Below are 16,846 nucleotides of genomic sequence, written 5' to 3'. Positions count from 1 at the left end.
TTTCATTCCATTCTGTGGTTTTCTAAAAGTAGACATTTGTATGTATTTCCAATAGGATCCTATGTTAAACTAAGTCCCCTGCTGGCAGCCATCTTGGATAATGGATCGGCTTCAAAGTAACAACACTTGGTCAGCACCTTATAAGGACCATTCATGCCATGTTTGGTTTCATTCAATTCAGTGGTTCTCTAAAAGAAGACATTTGTATGCATAGGGTCCTATGTTAAACTAAGTCCCCCGATGGCGGCCATCTTGGATGATGGATCGGCTTCAAAGTAACAACACTTGGTCAGCACCTCATAAGGAACATTCATGCCATGTTTGGTTTCATTCCATTCAGTGGTTCTCTGAAAGAAGACATTTGTATGTATTTCCCATAGGTCTTATGTTAAACCAAGTCCCCCTCTGGCGGCCATCTTGGATGATGGATCGGCTTCAAAGTAACAACACTTGGTCAACACCTCATAAGAAACATTCATGCCATGTTTGGTTGCATTCCATTCAGTGGTTCTCTAGAAGAAGTTCAAAACGTAAAAAGTTAACGACGATGACAGACGATGGACGCCAAGTGATGAGAATAGCTCACTTGGCCCTTTGGGCCAGGTGAGCTAAAAATGCATTTTACCCCTATGTTCTATTTTTAGCCATGGCGGCCATGTTATTTGACTAAACAGTAAATAAAACACAAACTTTATTCTAGATACCCTAAGCATCATTCAGCTTAAGTTTGGTTGGAATTGGTTCAGTAGTTTCAGAGGAGAAGATGTTTGAAATAGTTTACAACAGACGGACAACGGACGACGACAGACGATGACGGACGCCAAGTGATTGCAAAAGCTCACCTTTCGGAATGGTGAGCTGAAAATAGTATTTTTTAACTTCTCCATTTCAGAAAAACCATTTTACTCCTTTTTTTAACAATCATTGTAAAGATTTGATTTTTTGTGTTTATAACGCCACTTTTAAGCACCGCTTTTGGGCTATTTCGTGTCGGCCAGTCTTTATTGGTGGAGGTAGCCGGAGTGCCAGGAGAAAACCTCCAACCTTCGATAGGAAAACTGACAATCCTAGTCAATTAAGATTGGAGTCGAGTGCACCAGCACGAGCGGGGTTCGAACTCACAAGCTCAGTGTTGACTGGCTAGTGATTACAGTAGTAACTACTTAAACCACTCGGCCACTGAGGCCCCCAATCAATCATTGTAAAGAATAAACTAACAACATTTGGTTTCGTCAGCAGTTTGTAATACACATGTTAAAAGTGCTTATATTTATGAATAACTCATGTCAGATGCAAGGTAAAAACATTACATGATAAAATGAGTCATTTAAAATTATAAAAGTTGAACACTTTTGGTTTAAACATAAAATGACAGAAAAGTGTTTTTTCTGAATAAAAGAAAATATAAAAGGTTCAAAATAAAATAAAGAACATTCACCACTTTGATATACTAAAATATCAACACAGGGAAGTTTTTTGTATGGGTACTGTCAGCAGCGTAACAATATCATAAGATTAAAATCAAACTAGGCATGTCTTCATGACAAATAATCCATGTCTTCAGCAAGTCTATTCATAGGTTCTAATATTTCATCTTAAGAAAGTAAGCTGAGCTTTTTGGTCTATAAATATTTATTTTAATTTTTTCCATATATATAGTTCTAAACAGCTGCAAACACAGGATAAAAATGAAAGGAATTTCATGAAAAGTTTTCATCAGTAATAAGTCAACTAAAAACAAAACATATAGTCTATGTTTTACTCTTTATTACACTACAAATGATGAAATCCTCTGCATTAGGAAAATCATCAACCAAAATTTCATGGAACTTTCAGGTCAAAAGGCTGTAACTTAAAAAATTGATTGATGAATTGATTTAGGGATGCTTCATACCAAGCTAATTCATGGAATGATAATCTTTACTTTTAATTATAAAACAACAACATGTGATAAAAAGGAAACAATCGTAGTAATTCTAGAGGAAAGATTGAATGAAGGGGGTTTAAATATAAGCCCATTCCACTGGTAGGTGCTAGTATTAAAATAATTGTTTGGACTTATAAATTAAAAATAAAAAAAATACCAAATGTATGGCTAAAATGGATATAAGAATATTTTTGTAGTATTTCCCCATGAAAAACAAATATATTCAAGCCAATCATGCTTTCCCTCAGATAAATACCAAATAAGTCCCTTGAAAAAACTTTGAAATCAATGTTCCACTATTCACATATCACAGTTGGTAACAAATAGTAATACAATGAGCAGTTAAAAAGTCCCACATGAACCAGAAAACAAAAAAAAATAACATTATAGTATAAAATTAAATATTTTTTTTAATTTGATTCCTAAGTTATCATTGTTTTATGCTTTATCTTTAAGACATTGATCCATTCTTGTTGCAAACAGTTTGGGTGAAGTGCTGAACACATTTGTTGATATCCAGAACTAATGGAGATTTATTCAGAAGAGTTCCAAAAGAGAAACAGTTACCGCCACCTCCAATCACAACAAATCTCCCATTTCCAAGGTAACAGATCTGGTGCTGGTGTAACAATACCAAAAAGTCAGGGTCTGGTACCTTGAGAAGAAAAACAAAAACTGTTAACATAGAAATTCATCTTGCTAGCTTTACAGTCAATTCAAAAACCGCATAGGCTGTCATTTTATAACATATAGGTTTATAAAACAGTAAGTACCTGTACTTTAAAAACTCACCATACTAACACTGAAGAATGCTTAATGGAATATGTTGATGATGGATGCTTTTTAATGTCCAAAATAATGTATATTCACCAGGAGAACATATTAATGCAATATGAATATGAAGTCTGCTTTGTACTAGATCGTCTTTTAACGTGCTAGTTCACAAGGTAACAATCAGGAAGACATGTCACCATACTATGATACATTATCCAGACTCAAGGACGACCAGTCTTTGCTCTTACTCCTTACTGCCGTGTGCTTAGCCGAGAAGCACCAAATACAGGTTTTAAAGTTTTGGTTTGAAGAGGCTGGAAAATCAAACCCATGAACTCCCACACTCAAGATGAGCATGTTACCACAAGACCACTGAGGCGGAAATGGAGTATGACTAAAGAGTAAGACCATGTCAGATACTAACACAGTAGTATTTCAAACATAAATAGTCTGTCATAAGTTATTCCTAATACATGTGTATACACAACTAAACATGAAACATTTGAAGAATGTAAAATTTATGAAAGTCACTGAAGCATAGATTCTTATGAATCACAAAAACCTACATTACAGCCTAAATCCCTCATCTGATAAAACTACTTCTTTTTAGCGAAAGACAGTAGTGGGTTCACCTGTGACAAGATGTACAAAGATGACCTTTGACCAATTTTATCCCCCTGAAGACCTTTGAACCGATTTATTTTCCTTCATAAAGCATACTAAGTCCAATGTACATTTTCACTGATACCCATGAGACAGGAGAAGTTGGGCTTACAGGGTTAATACCATATGATAAATAAATAATTGCCATTCCTTCACCTGTTATACCCATTTCAATTTCTGGAAAATCTTGGGACCAATCTGACCCTTATTTAATCTAGGAGCCATATTTAGTTCACCTCATCTGTTCTTAAAAATATAATTTCCAATAATAACTTTCAAGGAAACATGTAGGTCTAATCATTAAATAGTGTTTGAGTTGAAGTTTTTTGTTTTAAAACGAGCCAATCAGATACTAAAATAAAGATATTTGTTTTAGCTGATTAAATTACTTGGAAACAACCATGGAAGGATTATTTTTACCATCTACTTTCATTCTTTTACAGAGTTTTCACGAGAAGATCAAAGTGTTAAAAGATAGAGATGATTGACGACAAATGCAACGCTCAAATTACCTAAGTCCTAAAATATATAAAAGACATAGCTTGAGTCAAGATGCATATAAACTATTCCTACATTAAATGTTGGCTGTAATAAAAAAAAATATGCTGCAAATTTGGGAAATAAACGGATATGGACTAAATGGTAAAAAGGAATACAAAATTCCTCATCATAGGTTTATAAAAGATGCATTTGAAACCAGTTAATAAGGATAAAATAAAGGTTAGTTTTGACCCTGTTTTATATAACATTGAAAACCTATTGTAATATTAAAGAAATCCACTGTAATATTGAGAAAAAAGCAGTTGTAGAAAAACAAAGAGCAGTGAAATGTTGAATTACAGTAAATCTGCATATTTACTTTATGATGACAAACGAATCAAGGTTCTAAAATTAAGCAGATATTCATGCATGCCGTTTCCATTGTCAATTTTATGAAGTGCAGGCCATTGATACCTGTGTTGCAAGTGAAAATTTTGAATTTAGTAAATGTACTATATAAGGAAATTGTAATATTACTAATATACCGTCACATGCCTATGAGATAGCATTAAAAACAATCCATACAAGGATTTATATATGACCAAGCCAAAACTACAGATACTGCAAGCAAAGCTCACAAAATGATACCCCTGGGCCCTGGCCCCTTAGTATTCAAAGTATTGACCTGCTTGTGCAGACAGGTACACTCCAACCTTATCCATGACACACCTTCTGGTGGTCGGCAAATATAATATCCTTTAAAGCCTTCAAAAGCTCTGAGTTAGACATGATGATCTTGATCTTGCAGAATTACATTCCAACCTTATTGATGAAATGACCTCTGGTACCAAGTAACAATAATACTTATTATTGTATAGCAACAAGGCATACAGAAAGTAACCAAATGTTAGCCTCCAATAATATCTTATATTGCACTTGTGCAAACAAAGCTGCAAATCAGTGATGTTGTCAGTGACAAAATATTATTTCTAAATAGTTTTTCAAGCTTTGCTTTACAATAAAAGGGTTATTGAATGAATATTGGTGAATTATTATCCTACAAGGCATTTAAAAGTTCTAACCCCAATGAGGTTTGCACAGTCCCTTATACCATGAGAACTTTATATGTAACATTTTTACATGATATATTAAACAAAAATATACATACAGAAAGGGCATATTCTGCACATGCACCTGACAATAAGTTGATCACAGCGACACCTGGTGACTGATGACACAAGTTGACTCCACCAATCAAGACTAACAGATTACCTATGACTTGAGCTGTATGTGAATATCTGTTAAATGAAATGTATGGTACAACCATATGTAATCCAGTATAATTTGTACAGAACTGAAATAACTAAAGAAACTATAAATGTGAGAATGTATCTAAATAAGTAAAATAAATGCTGTTTTTTGGTGTTTGATCAAGAGCTCACATCAAAAACTTATATTCAATTTTCAGACCTTCAAAATGAATACATTTTGATTGAAACACACAATTTAAAGTTTAAATATGTTGGAACACATAGTATTAAGTACTGGTAATTTCCCACATGAACAATATAAGTTCCTGAAGCATGATTATAGAATATTTCTCTATAGATTCCCCAAAGCTAAAGGACATGAATGCTGATGCAAAGAAATACCACAAATCAATGGTACATTAATTACACATTTAATCAGATAACAAAATATAAAAATTTAAAAGTCACTTGTGCATGACCAATGAGGACTAACCCAAATTGCACCGAGTACCCAAATTGCACTTATCAACAAAAATAGCTGCGGAAATCTTACAAGTTTTCTTTGAGACTAAACAATTTGTTTTTTTTATGATTTGACATTATACACGTCTTTCAACATAGGTAAATATATTTAGATATACACAAAACGTTCACAGTATATATCAACAGATGAAGCATTCCCTGGAAAAAGTAAATCTACGGAAGCGCCGCCATGCAACGTTCTCAAAATGTCATCTTTTAAAAATGAGCAAATTAAACATGTTATAAGCATCCATTTCTTAAATAAACTGCTTCGCTGAGCGCAGCTAGATACGCCCGCAGAGGTTCAACCCTGAACAGTTGGGGCAAAAAATGGACACAATATTCAAGCTGGATTCAGGTCTGAGTTTGGATTGTAATTAAATATTTGACATATTATAGGTTTCTGAATAAATGTAGTCCAAGAACTTGAAATTAGTTATATGAATTGAATTTATATTCAATCAAAGATGTCTTGCTGTTGTGCAATACTTAGTATATCTGTTGTCAGACTATAAACAAATAAAGTTCAAATAATTCTCAATGTCATATTAGAAATTTATGAAAATAATAAAATGCTCCGCTGGGGCGCAGCTTGATACGACCGCAGAGGTCGAACCCTGAACAGTTGGGGCAAGTATGGACACAACATTCAAGCTTGATACAGCACTGAATTTGGATTGTAATTAAATATTTGACACAGCATAGGTTTCTCACACAGAATGAAAGTAGTCTAAGAACTTAAAATTTTTTAATTTACCTATTCAAACCATATCATTATTATTTGCTTTTATATATAAATCAGAAATAACCAATTTAAAATGGAAAATTTTAAAGAAAAAAAAATCCCCCCCCCCAAATTTTTTGAAACCCCCTTATGATTCATCACCCCCAAACTCAATCCCAGCCTTCCCTTTGTGGTATGGTACCTTGCAGTACAATTTCAGAGAGATCCATACACTTGAACACAAATTATTGTCTGGAAACTAGAAAAATGCTTGGGTTTTTTGCACCTTTTTGGCCCCAAATTCCTAAAAGTTAAGGGCAATTACCCCCAAACTCAAACCAAGCTTTCCCTTTGTGATATGGAACCTTGCAGTACAATGTCATAAAGATCCATACACTTACACACAAGTTATTGTCATGAAACTAGAAAAATGCTTGTTTTTTTGCCCCTTTATGGCCCCTAATTCCTAACATTTTGAGACAATTACCCCCAAAAACAATCCCAGCCTTCCCTTTGTGGTATGGTACCTTGCAGTACAATTTCAGAGAGATCCATACACTTGAACACAAGTTATTGTCTGGAAACTAGAAAAATGCTTATTTTTGGCCCCTTATTCCTAAACGTTTTGGGCAAGTACCCCCAAACTCAATTCTAGCTTTCCCTCTGTGATATGGAACCTTGTAGTACAATTTCATAAATATCCATACACTTACACACAAGTTATTGTCATGAAACTAGAAACATGCTTGTTTTTTGCCCCCTAATTCCTAAAATTTGGAGGCAATGACCCCCAAAATCAATCCCAGCATTCAAACCCTCAATCAGCATCATTTAACAGTAATATCTAAAAATGGAAATTACATAATAAAGGTATTAAAATAGAAAATGACATCATAGTCATGGCTAAAAATAAACAAAATCCTTAATCAGCAACATTTTACAGTAATATCTAAAAATAAAACTCCTTTGTAGCCATAAAAGCCCATTTAAATACATCATGACAGATATTAAAATAGAAAATGACATCATAGTCATGGCTAAACATAGCAAAAACCTTAATCAGCATCATTTAACAGTAATATCTAAAAATAAAAATTTCTTTGCAACCATAAAAGTAAAATAGAAAATGACATCATAATCATAGCTAAAAATAAACAAAAATTTTTTTTATTACCAAATTTTAAATGGAGTTTATTAAACTAAAACAATAAATTTGCAACCATAAAACCCCATTTAAACACTTCATAAAAGTATTAAATAATTCAACTACATCATAAGGCTATAAAAATAGAAAATGACTTCATAGTCAAGGCTAAAGGTAAACAAAAAACCTTCATCAGCAAAATTTTATATTGGCAAATTTCCAATGAAGTTTATTATACTAAAATTGTTGGCAAATTTCCAATGCATTTATTAACAATAAAGTTATTGGCAAATTTCCAATTTACATAATTTAAAAGCAGTGTAAGTGAGATATTTAAATGAGTTTGAATTACCAACCTTACACTGCTTTTAAATAATGTTTTGTACTTATTTGTCTATTAACCTGGAAACCCTTGTTTTTTCACCTTTTTTTCCCTTATTATTTAAAGGTTTGAGCCATAACCCTACCCCAAAGCCAATTCTTAAATTCCAATGTAACCTAAATTTACAATATATATAACTTCAATTTAAGTTTTTGATAAAATCAAACCACATCATTATTATTTGCTTTTATATCTAAATCAGAAATAATTAACCAACTTTAAGTTGAAAATTTTCACACATCACGCCCCCCCAAACTCAATCCCAGCCTTCAGTTTGTGGTATGGTACCTTGCAGTACAATTTCACAGAGATCCAATTACTTAAACACAATTAATTGTTGGAAACTAAAAAAATATGCTTATTTTTAACCCCTTTTTTAGCCCCTTATTCCTAAACATTTGAGCAATTATCCCCCAAACTCAATTCCAACTTTCTCTTTGTGATCAGAATTAACCAACTTAAAATGGAAAATTTTAAAGAAAAAAAAAAGGAAAAAAAATCCCCCCCCCCCAAAAATTTTTTGACCCACTTCCCTTTGTGGTATGGTACCTTTAAGTACAATTTCAGAGAAATCCATACACTTGAACACAAGTTAATGTCTGGAAACTAAAAAAAATGCTTATTTTTGCCCCCTTTTTTGGCCACTTATTAATAAATGTTTTGGGCAAACATTTTACAATAATATTTAAAACTGAAATTAATTTGTAACCTTAAAATTAAATAGAAAATGACATCATAGTCATAGCTAAAAAAAAACAAACTATTGGTAAATTTCCAATGGAGTTTATTATATTAAAACAATAAATTTGCAACCATAAAAGCGCATTAAAAAACATCATAAAAGTATTAAAAAAAATTTAACTACATCATAAGGCTATTAAAATAGAAAATGACATCATAGTCAGACTAAAGGTAAACAAAAAACCTTCATCAGCAAAATTTTATATTGGCAAATTTCCAATGAAGTTTATTATACTAAAATAATTGGCAAATTTCCAATTTACATAATTCAAACATAGTGCAGGTGAGATATTTAAATGAGTTTGAATTACCAACCTTACACTGCTTTTAAATAATGTTCTTTACTCAATTATTTGTCTATTAAAATGGAAACCCTAGTTTTTTAACCTTTTTTCCCCTTATTCCTTAAACGAAAAAAAATAATTACCCCTTTTTTGACCCCCCCCCCCCCTATGATTCATCACCCCCCCCTTCCCCCCCCAAACCAAGCTCAATAACAGCCTTGCCTTTGTGGTATGGTACCTTGTAATACAATTTTAGAGAGATCCATACACTTGAACACAAGTTATTGTCTAGAAACTAAAAAATGCTTATTTTTCACCCCTTTTTAGGCCCCTTATTACTAAACGTTTTGGGCAATTACCACAAAACTCAATTCCAGCTTTCCCTTTGCGAAATGGAACCTTGTAGCAAAATTTCAGAAAGATCCATACACTTACACACAAGTTATTGTCATGAAACTAGAAAAATGCTTGTTTTTTGCCCCCTTTTGGCCCCTTATTCCTAAAATTTCGAGGAAATTAACCCCAAAATCAATCCCATCATCGACCCTTTGTGATATGGAATCTTGTAGTACAATGTCAAAGAGATCCATACAATAACACACAAGTTATGTCTGGAAGTTACAAAAATGCTTATTTTCGGCCCCTTTTTGGCCCCTAATTATTTAACTGTTGGTACCATAACCCCCAAAATCAATCCCCACCTTCCTATTGTGGTATTGAACCTTATGGTAAAATTTCATAAAGATCCATTCACTTAAACTAAAGTTAGAGTGCGAAAACCATTGTGTATTCGGACGACGACGCCGGACGACGACGACGACGACGACGCCAACGTCATACCAATATACGACCACAAAATTTTTTTGCGGTCGTATAAAAATATAGTGTCAAATCTTTCATATGGATTTTTTTGTAAAAAAAAAAGATGAAAACATTTGCAGATATTTTTACTGGTCTTCCTTTATAAATATGCATTTCTTTAAACATAATTTAAAAGCAGTGTAAGGGAAGTAACCAAAACGTTGTATTTGGATTACCTCCCTTACACTGTTTTAGATTATCTTTATTGTTCATTAACCATTACTTTATACATAATTTAAAAGCAGTGTAAGGGAGATAATTTCAATGATGTATTTGATTTATCTCCCTTACACTGCTTTAAATTATGTTTTGTACTAAAGTATTTGTCCATTAACCAGGACAACCTTGTTTTTCCCCCTTTTTTGCCCCTAATTCCTAAACGGTTTGAGCCATAACCCCCCAAAGCAAATCCTAACCATCCCTTTGTGGTATGGAAACTTGTAGTATAATTTCAGAGAGATCCATACACCGTTCCACAGTTATTGTCTGGAAACTAGAAAATGCTCATTTTTGGCCCCTTTTTGGCCCCTAATTCCTTAACTGTTGGTACCATAACCCCCAAAATCAATCCCAACCTTCCTTTTGTGGTATTTAACCTTATGGTAAAATTTCAAAAAGATCCATTCACTTAAACTAAAGTTAGAGTGCGAAAACCAATATGTATTCGGACGACGACGACGACGACGACGACGACGACGCCAACGTCATACCAATATACGACCACAAAATTTTTTTGCGGTCGTATAAAAAGGGAGCTTTACACCAATAGATATAAACAATTCACAAAAGTTTCATGAGAATTGGTGACAGCATTTTTGAGTTATTGTCCGAAAACTGGAAAATCACCCCTTTTTTTAAAGAATAAAACCCCATAACTCAGAAATGTAAAATGTAAAATTTATAAAATTCTAAAGGGAGCTTACATCAATACATACAAACAATTCACCAAAGTTTCATAAGTATTGCTGAAAGCATTTTTGAGTTTTTGTCAGAAAACTGGAAAATCCCCCTTTTTTTATGAATAAACCCCTGTAACTCGGAATCGTAAAATCTAAAATTTATAAAACTCGAAAGGGAGCTCATGTCAATAGATATAAACAATTCACCACAATTTCTTGCAAGTTGGTGAAAGCATTCTTGACTTATTGTCCGAAAACTGGAAAATCACCCTTTTTTTAATGAATAAAACTCCATAACTCGGAAACGTAAAATCTAAATTTTATAAAAAATGAAAGGGAGCTCAAGTCAATAGATATAAACAATTCACCAAAGTTTTATGCAAATTGGTGAAAGCATTTTTGAGTTAATGTCCGACATGTTGACGACGGACAGACGGACGGACAGACGGACGGACGGACAACGGTATACCATAATACGTCCCGTAAACGGGCATATAAAAATGAATAGTAAGCATGCAATTATGTCAAATTGTTCAAAATATTTGAAGAAATAAAGCAAAACATCTGTTTTTCGATTTTTATTGATGTGAATTTAAACATGGATGCAATTTGGGTACTCCTCATTACAGAATCATGGATCGTTTGGAGGTCGGTTCGAACCCATTTTTCTATGATTCAATATGGATTCAAAATTAAATTGGTGTAACTGTATAGTAAATAAGGATACGTCTACAAAATAAACACAGAATGGAAACTTTTGTCTGGATCATAAAAAAACGTAGGTGAAAAAACTGTCAAAATAGGTGCAATTTGGGTACCCTCACGTTAGGGCTTTATCTAACTAATATGCTGATGCTATTGTCATGTCTTAAACCAAGTATCACTGATGATTCATCAGTACTTATTGAATTAATCAGAAAAAATAAAATTAGGTGTTGACAACACCCCTGTGGTATCTTGAAAAGTGATATATTTGATGTGATCCTTATTAACAGCATTTGACACAAGTTAAGACAATCAAAATGTAATATTGCTGGACAGATGGTTGTTCAATGTTTTGAAGCAAATATTCAATACATATTTAGTGCAAGAACATGTTAAAGTGTTATGATTGTACCCTTCTTTGTACTAGCAATGAAACATAAATTGCATCTAATTTATTCATCTAGGTCCTGGTTGACTTAAACTATTTCCATGTGTACGTTTGTGTGTACTCAGATTAAATTTTGTGATGTAAACAAGACAATATTTGTCAATGCATCTGATGAACCTTAATATATTTAACCTCCCTCCTTTAACCAAAAAGTATAGCAAACGGTAATATAAACAAATATAAATAGATATGTAGCTTTAAATACCTTGGTAACAACTCTCCAGTAACATCAAACCTCCTCCACACCAGATTTTCTACATCCAACATATAAATACTGTTTACAGGTCGAAGCTGAAGGTCAAGACCCCCAGCAATGATAACCTGATTATTCCAGATAGATGCTGTATGTGATTGTCTGTATCCTGATTCTGATACGGAGCTACAAACCTTGAAATAGAAACTTGCAACATAAGATGTAATGTTGGCATTATGTAAGTACATGGTTATAGATTATAATTCATTAAATTGAAAGATTTTTTCTTGCATAAAGAGTAAAATGTGAAAATCTAGTACAAGTCAGAAACATGAATTGTCTTTGGCCCATATGATTGGAGATAAGAGACTGTATATAATACTATCCATGGAAAATTTGAGCTTAGTTTGTTGGTTCAAATAAGCTAAAATGTATTTTTTTGAGAACAAAATAAAAATGTACATTATGATCTGGTTCAAGGATAATTTATAAGACATTATGGCTGAAATATAAACCACATGATTATTTTAAAATAAGAAATCCTAATACACTGTAGAAGGTCTCCTTATCACTATTATTATATACTTTTAAAAGAATTGGCCTATTCTTTTCATGAAAAAAAATGAGCAATTAGAATCAAAAATTGGTTCTAATAGCTATGTTTTAAGCCTAATTTGAATGAAATATGAATTCTTTATAAAAAGAACCATACATGTTGACTTCTAGATATCTTTTTGTTTTGTGTGGTTGGGTCTAATTGATATATACCCCATACATGTATCTCCTACATTCTTCCTATAAAGGTCCAATTTTAGTGGAGAAATAAAATGCTCTGCAGGGCGCAGCTTGATACGACCGCAGAGGTCGAACCCTGAACAGTTGGGTCAAGTATGGACACAACATTCATGCTTGATACAGCTCTGAATTTGGATTGTGATTAAATATTTGACACAGCATAGGTTTCTGACACAGAATGAATGTGGTCTAAGAACTTAAAATTTTTAAATTGGACATTCACCTATTATGGTCCAATATCCAAAATCTAAATACATGGTTAGATTCAGCATATCAAAGAACCCCAAGAATTCAATTTTTGATGAAATCAAACAAAGTTTAATTTTGGACCCTTTTGACCTCAATGTGGACAAAGTTGATAACGGGGCCCAAAAATCAAAAATCTAAATACATGGTTAGATTCAGCATATCAAAGAACCCCATATATTCAATTTTTGTTTAAATCAAACAAAGTTTAATTTTGGACCCAGATTTGGACCAACTTAAAAACTGGGCCCATAATGAAAAATCTAAATACATGTTTAGATTCAGCATATCAAAGAACCCTAAGAATTCAATTTTTGTTAAAATCAAACTTAGTTTAATTTTGGACCCTTTGGACCTTAATGTAGACCAATTTGAAAACGGAACCAAAAATTAAGAATCTAAATACACCGTTAGATATGGCATATCAAAGAACCCCAATAATTCAATTTTTGATGAAATCAAACAAAGTTTAATTTTGGACCCTTTGGACCTCAATGTGGACCAATTTAAAAACGGGGCCCAAAATCCAAAAACTTAATACACGGTTAGATTCAGCATATATTAAAGAACCCCAAGAATTCAAGAATAAAACCCCATTGAAATTGGTCAAGAAATAAGCAATTTATACGAAGTATCTTCTTTTGCACAATACTGTGCAATTAAATATTTCTTGCTATTGCGCAATACTGTACAATTGACAATTTCTTGCTATTGCGCAATATTGTGCTATTGGATATTTCTTGCTATTGCGCAATACTGTGCAATTGAAGATTTCTTGCTATTGCGCAATACTGTGCAATTGAAGATTTCTTGCTATTGTGCAATACTGTGCAATTGAAAATTTCTTGCTATTGCACAATACTTATTATATAATAATTTACACATCCTGTTTGGTGTGTATCTCCTACCATATCATTATTATTTGTTTTTAAATATAAATCAGAAATAACCAACTTAAAATGGAAAATTTTAAAAGAAAAAAAAAAGGAAAAAAAAATAAAAATCTCCCCCCCCCCCCCCCCCCCCCAAATTTTTTGAACCCCCTTATGATTCATCACCCCCAAACTCAATCCCAGCCTTCCCTTTGTGGTATGATACCTTGCAGTACAATTTCAGAGAGATCCATACACTTGAACACAAGTTATTGTCTGGAAACTAGAAAAATGCTTATTTTTGGCCCCTTATTCCTAAACGTTTAGGGCAATTACCCCCAAACTCAATTCCAGCTTCTCCTTTGTGATATGGAACCTTGTAGTACAATTTCAGAAAGATTCATACACTTTCACACAAGTTATTGTCATGAAACTAGAAAAATGCTTGTTTTTTGCCCCTTTTTTGGCCCCTAATTCCTAATATTTTGAGGCAATTACCCCCAAAATCAATCCCAGCATTCCCTTTGTGATATGGAACCTTGTGGTACAATGTCAGAGAGATCCATACACTAACACACAAGTTATGTCTGGAAGTTACAATAAAATGCTCCGCAGGGCGCAGCTTGATACGACCGCAGAGGTCGAACCCTGAACAGTTGGGGCAAGTATGGACACAACATTCAAGCTTGATACAGCTCTGAATTTGGATTGTGATTAAATATTTGACACAGCATAGGTTTCTGACACAGAATGAATGTGGTCTAAGAACTTAAAAATTTTAAATTGGACATTCACCTTTTATGGTCCAATATCCAAAATCTAAATACATGGTTAGATTAAGCATATCAAAGAACCCCAAGAATTCAATTTTTGATGAAATCAAACAAAGTTTAATTTTGGACCCCGATTTGGACCAACTTGAAAACTGGGCCCATAATCAAAAATCTAAATACATGTTTAGATTCAGCATATCAAAGAACCCTAAAAATTCAATTTTTGTTAAAATCAAACTAAGTTTAATTTTGGACCCTTTGGACCTTAATGTAGACCAATTTGAAAACGGAACCAAAAATTAAGAATATAAATACACGGTTAGATTCGGCATATCAAAGAACCCCAATAATTCAATTTTTGATGAAATCAAACAAAGTTAAATTTTGGACCCTTTTGACCTCAATGTGGACAAAGTTGATAACGGGGCCCAAAAATCAAAAATCTAAATACATGGTTAGATTCAGCATATCAAAGAACCCCATATATTCAATTTTTGTTGAAATCAAACAAAGTTTAATTTTGGACCCTGATTTGGACCAACTTAAAAACTGGGCCCATAATCAAAAATCTAAATACATGTTTAGATTCAGCATATCAAAGAACCCTAAAAATTCAATTTTTGTTAAAATCAAACTAAGTTTAATTTTGGACCCTTTGGACCTTAATGTAGACCAATTTGAAAACGGAACCAAAAATTAAGAATCTAAATACACGGTTAGATTCAGCATATCAAAGAACCCCAATAATTCAATTTTTGATGAAATCAAACAAAGTTAAATTTTGGACCCTTTGGACCTCAATGTGGACCAATTTAAAAACGGGGCCCAAAATCCAAAAACTTAATACACGGTTAGATTCAGCATATTAAAGAACCCCAAGAATTCAAGAATAAAACCCCATTGAAATTGATCAAGAAATAAGCAATTTATACGAAGTATCTTCTTTTGCACAATACTGTGCAATTGAATATTTCTTGCTATTGCGCAATACTGTACAATTGACAATTTCTTGCTATTGCGCAATATTGTGCTATTGGATATTTCTTGCTATTGCGCAATACTGTGCAATTGAAGATTTCTTGCTATTGCGCAATACTGTGCAATTGAAGATTTCTTGCTATTGTGCAATACTGTGCAATTGAAAATTTCTTGCTATTGCACAATACTTATTAGATAATAATTTACACATCCTGTTTGGTGTGTATCTCCTACCATATCATTATTATTTGCTTTTAAATATTAATCAGAAATAACCAACTTAAAATGGAAAATTTTAAAAGAAAAAAAAAAGGAAAAAAAGAAAAAAAAAGAAAAAAAAAAATCCCCCCCCAAATTTTTTGAACCCCCTTATGATTCATCACCCCCAAACTCAATCCCAGCCTTCCCTTTGTGGTATGGTACCTTGCAGTACAATTTCAGAGAGATCCATACACTTGAACACAAGTTATTGTCTGGAAACTAGAAAAATGCTTATTTTTGGCCCCTTTTTGGCCCCCAATTCCTAAACGTTTAGGGCAATTTCCCCCAAACTCAATTCCAGCTTTCCCTTTGTGATATGGAACCTTGTAGTACAATTTCAGAAATATCCAAACACTTACACACAAATTATTGTCATGAAACTAGAAAAATGCTTGTTTTTTGCCCCTTTTTTGGCCCCTAATTCCTAAAATTTTGAGGCAATTACCCCCAAAATCAATTACAGCCTTTCCTTTGTGATATGCAACCTTGTGGTACAATGTCAGAGAGATCCATACGCTTACACACAAGTTATTGTCTGGAAGTTACAAAAATGCTTATTTTTGGCCCCTTTTTCCTTAACTGTTGGTACCATAACCCCCAAAATCAATCCCAACCTTCCTTTCGTGGTATTGAACCTTATGGTAAAATTTCATGGAGATCCATTCACTTAAACTAAAGTTAGAGTGCGAAAACCAATGTGTCTTCGGACGACGCCGGACGACGCCAGACGACGACGACGACGAAGCCGGACGACGACGACGACGCCAACGTCATACCAATATACGACCAAAAAATTTTTAATTTTTGCGGTCGTATAAAAACACATAAGAGAAAGGTAAATAATGAAAGTAATGTGAAAGCCATGAAAAAATTAAATTTTAGGGAGTTAAACTTTAATGGTAGGGTTTGGAGCCAGCAAACATG

General features: G+C 33.2%; 1 protein-coding gene and 1 long non-coding RNA gene across 2 annotated transcripts in view; one reads left to right on the top strand and one right to left on the bottom strand.

The window, feature by feature from the left end:
- Nucleotides 1-1,750: 1,750 nt before the first annotated feature.
- The window catches only part of LOC127728687 (tRNA wybutosine-synthesizing protein 4-like), a 45,658-nt gene continuing 30,562 nt past the window's right edge, over nucleotides 1,751-16,846 (bottom strand). Inside the window, exons 13-15 of the mRNA XM_052236298.1 lie at nucleotides 12,010-12,191; nucleotides 5,013-5,142; nucleotides 1,751-2,582 (exon numbers count right to left, since the gene is read on the bottom strand). Of these exons, the coding sequence (XP_052092258.1) occupies nucleotides 2,379-2,582; nucleotides 5,013-5,142; nucleotides 12,010-12,191 (516 nt within the window). The 3' untranslated portion in view covers nucleotides 1,751-2,378. The remainder of the gene's footprint in view (nucleotides 2,583-5,012; nucleotides 5,143-12,009; nucleotides 12,192-16,846) is intronic.
- The window catches only part of LOC127728737 (uncharacterized), a 206,880-nt gene continuing 195,903 nt past the window's right edge, over nucleotides 5,870-16,846 (top strand). The window contains exon 1 of the long non-coding RNA XR_007994342.1: nucleotides 5,870-5,918. This is a non-coding gene — a long non-coding RNA (uncharacterized LOC127728737). The remainder of the gene's footprint in view (nucleotides 5,919-16,846) is intronic.

This window comes from Mytilus californianus, unplaced genomic scaffold, assembly GCF_021869535.1.
Source record: "Mytilus californianus isolate M0D057914Y unplaced genomic scaffold, xbMytCali1.0.p SCAF_2, whole genome shotgun sequence".
Taxonomy (NCBI): Eukaryota; Metazoa; Mollusca; class Bivalvia; order Mytilida; family Mytilidae; genus Mytilus; species Mytilus californianus.
Note: the sequence above shows the minus strand (reverse complement) of the source record. Positions and strands in the feature narration are given on the sequence as shown.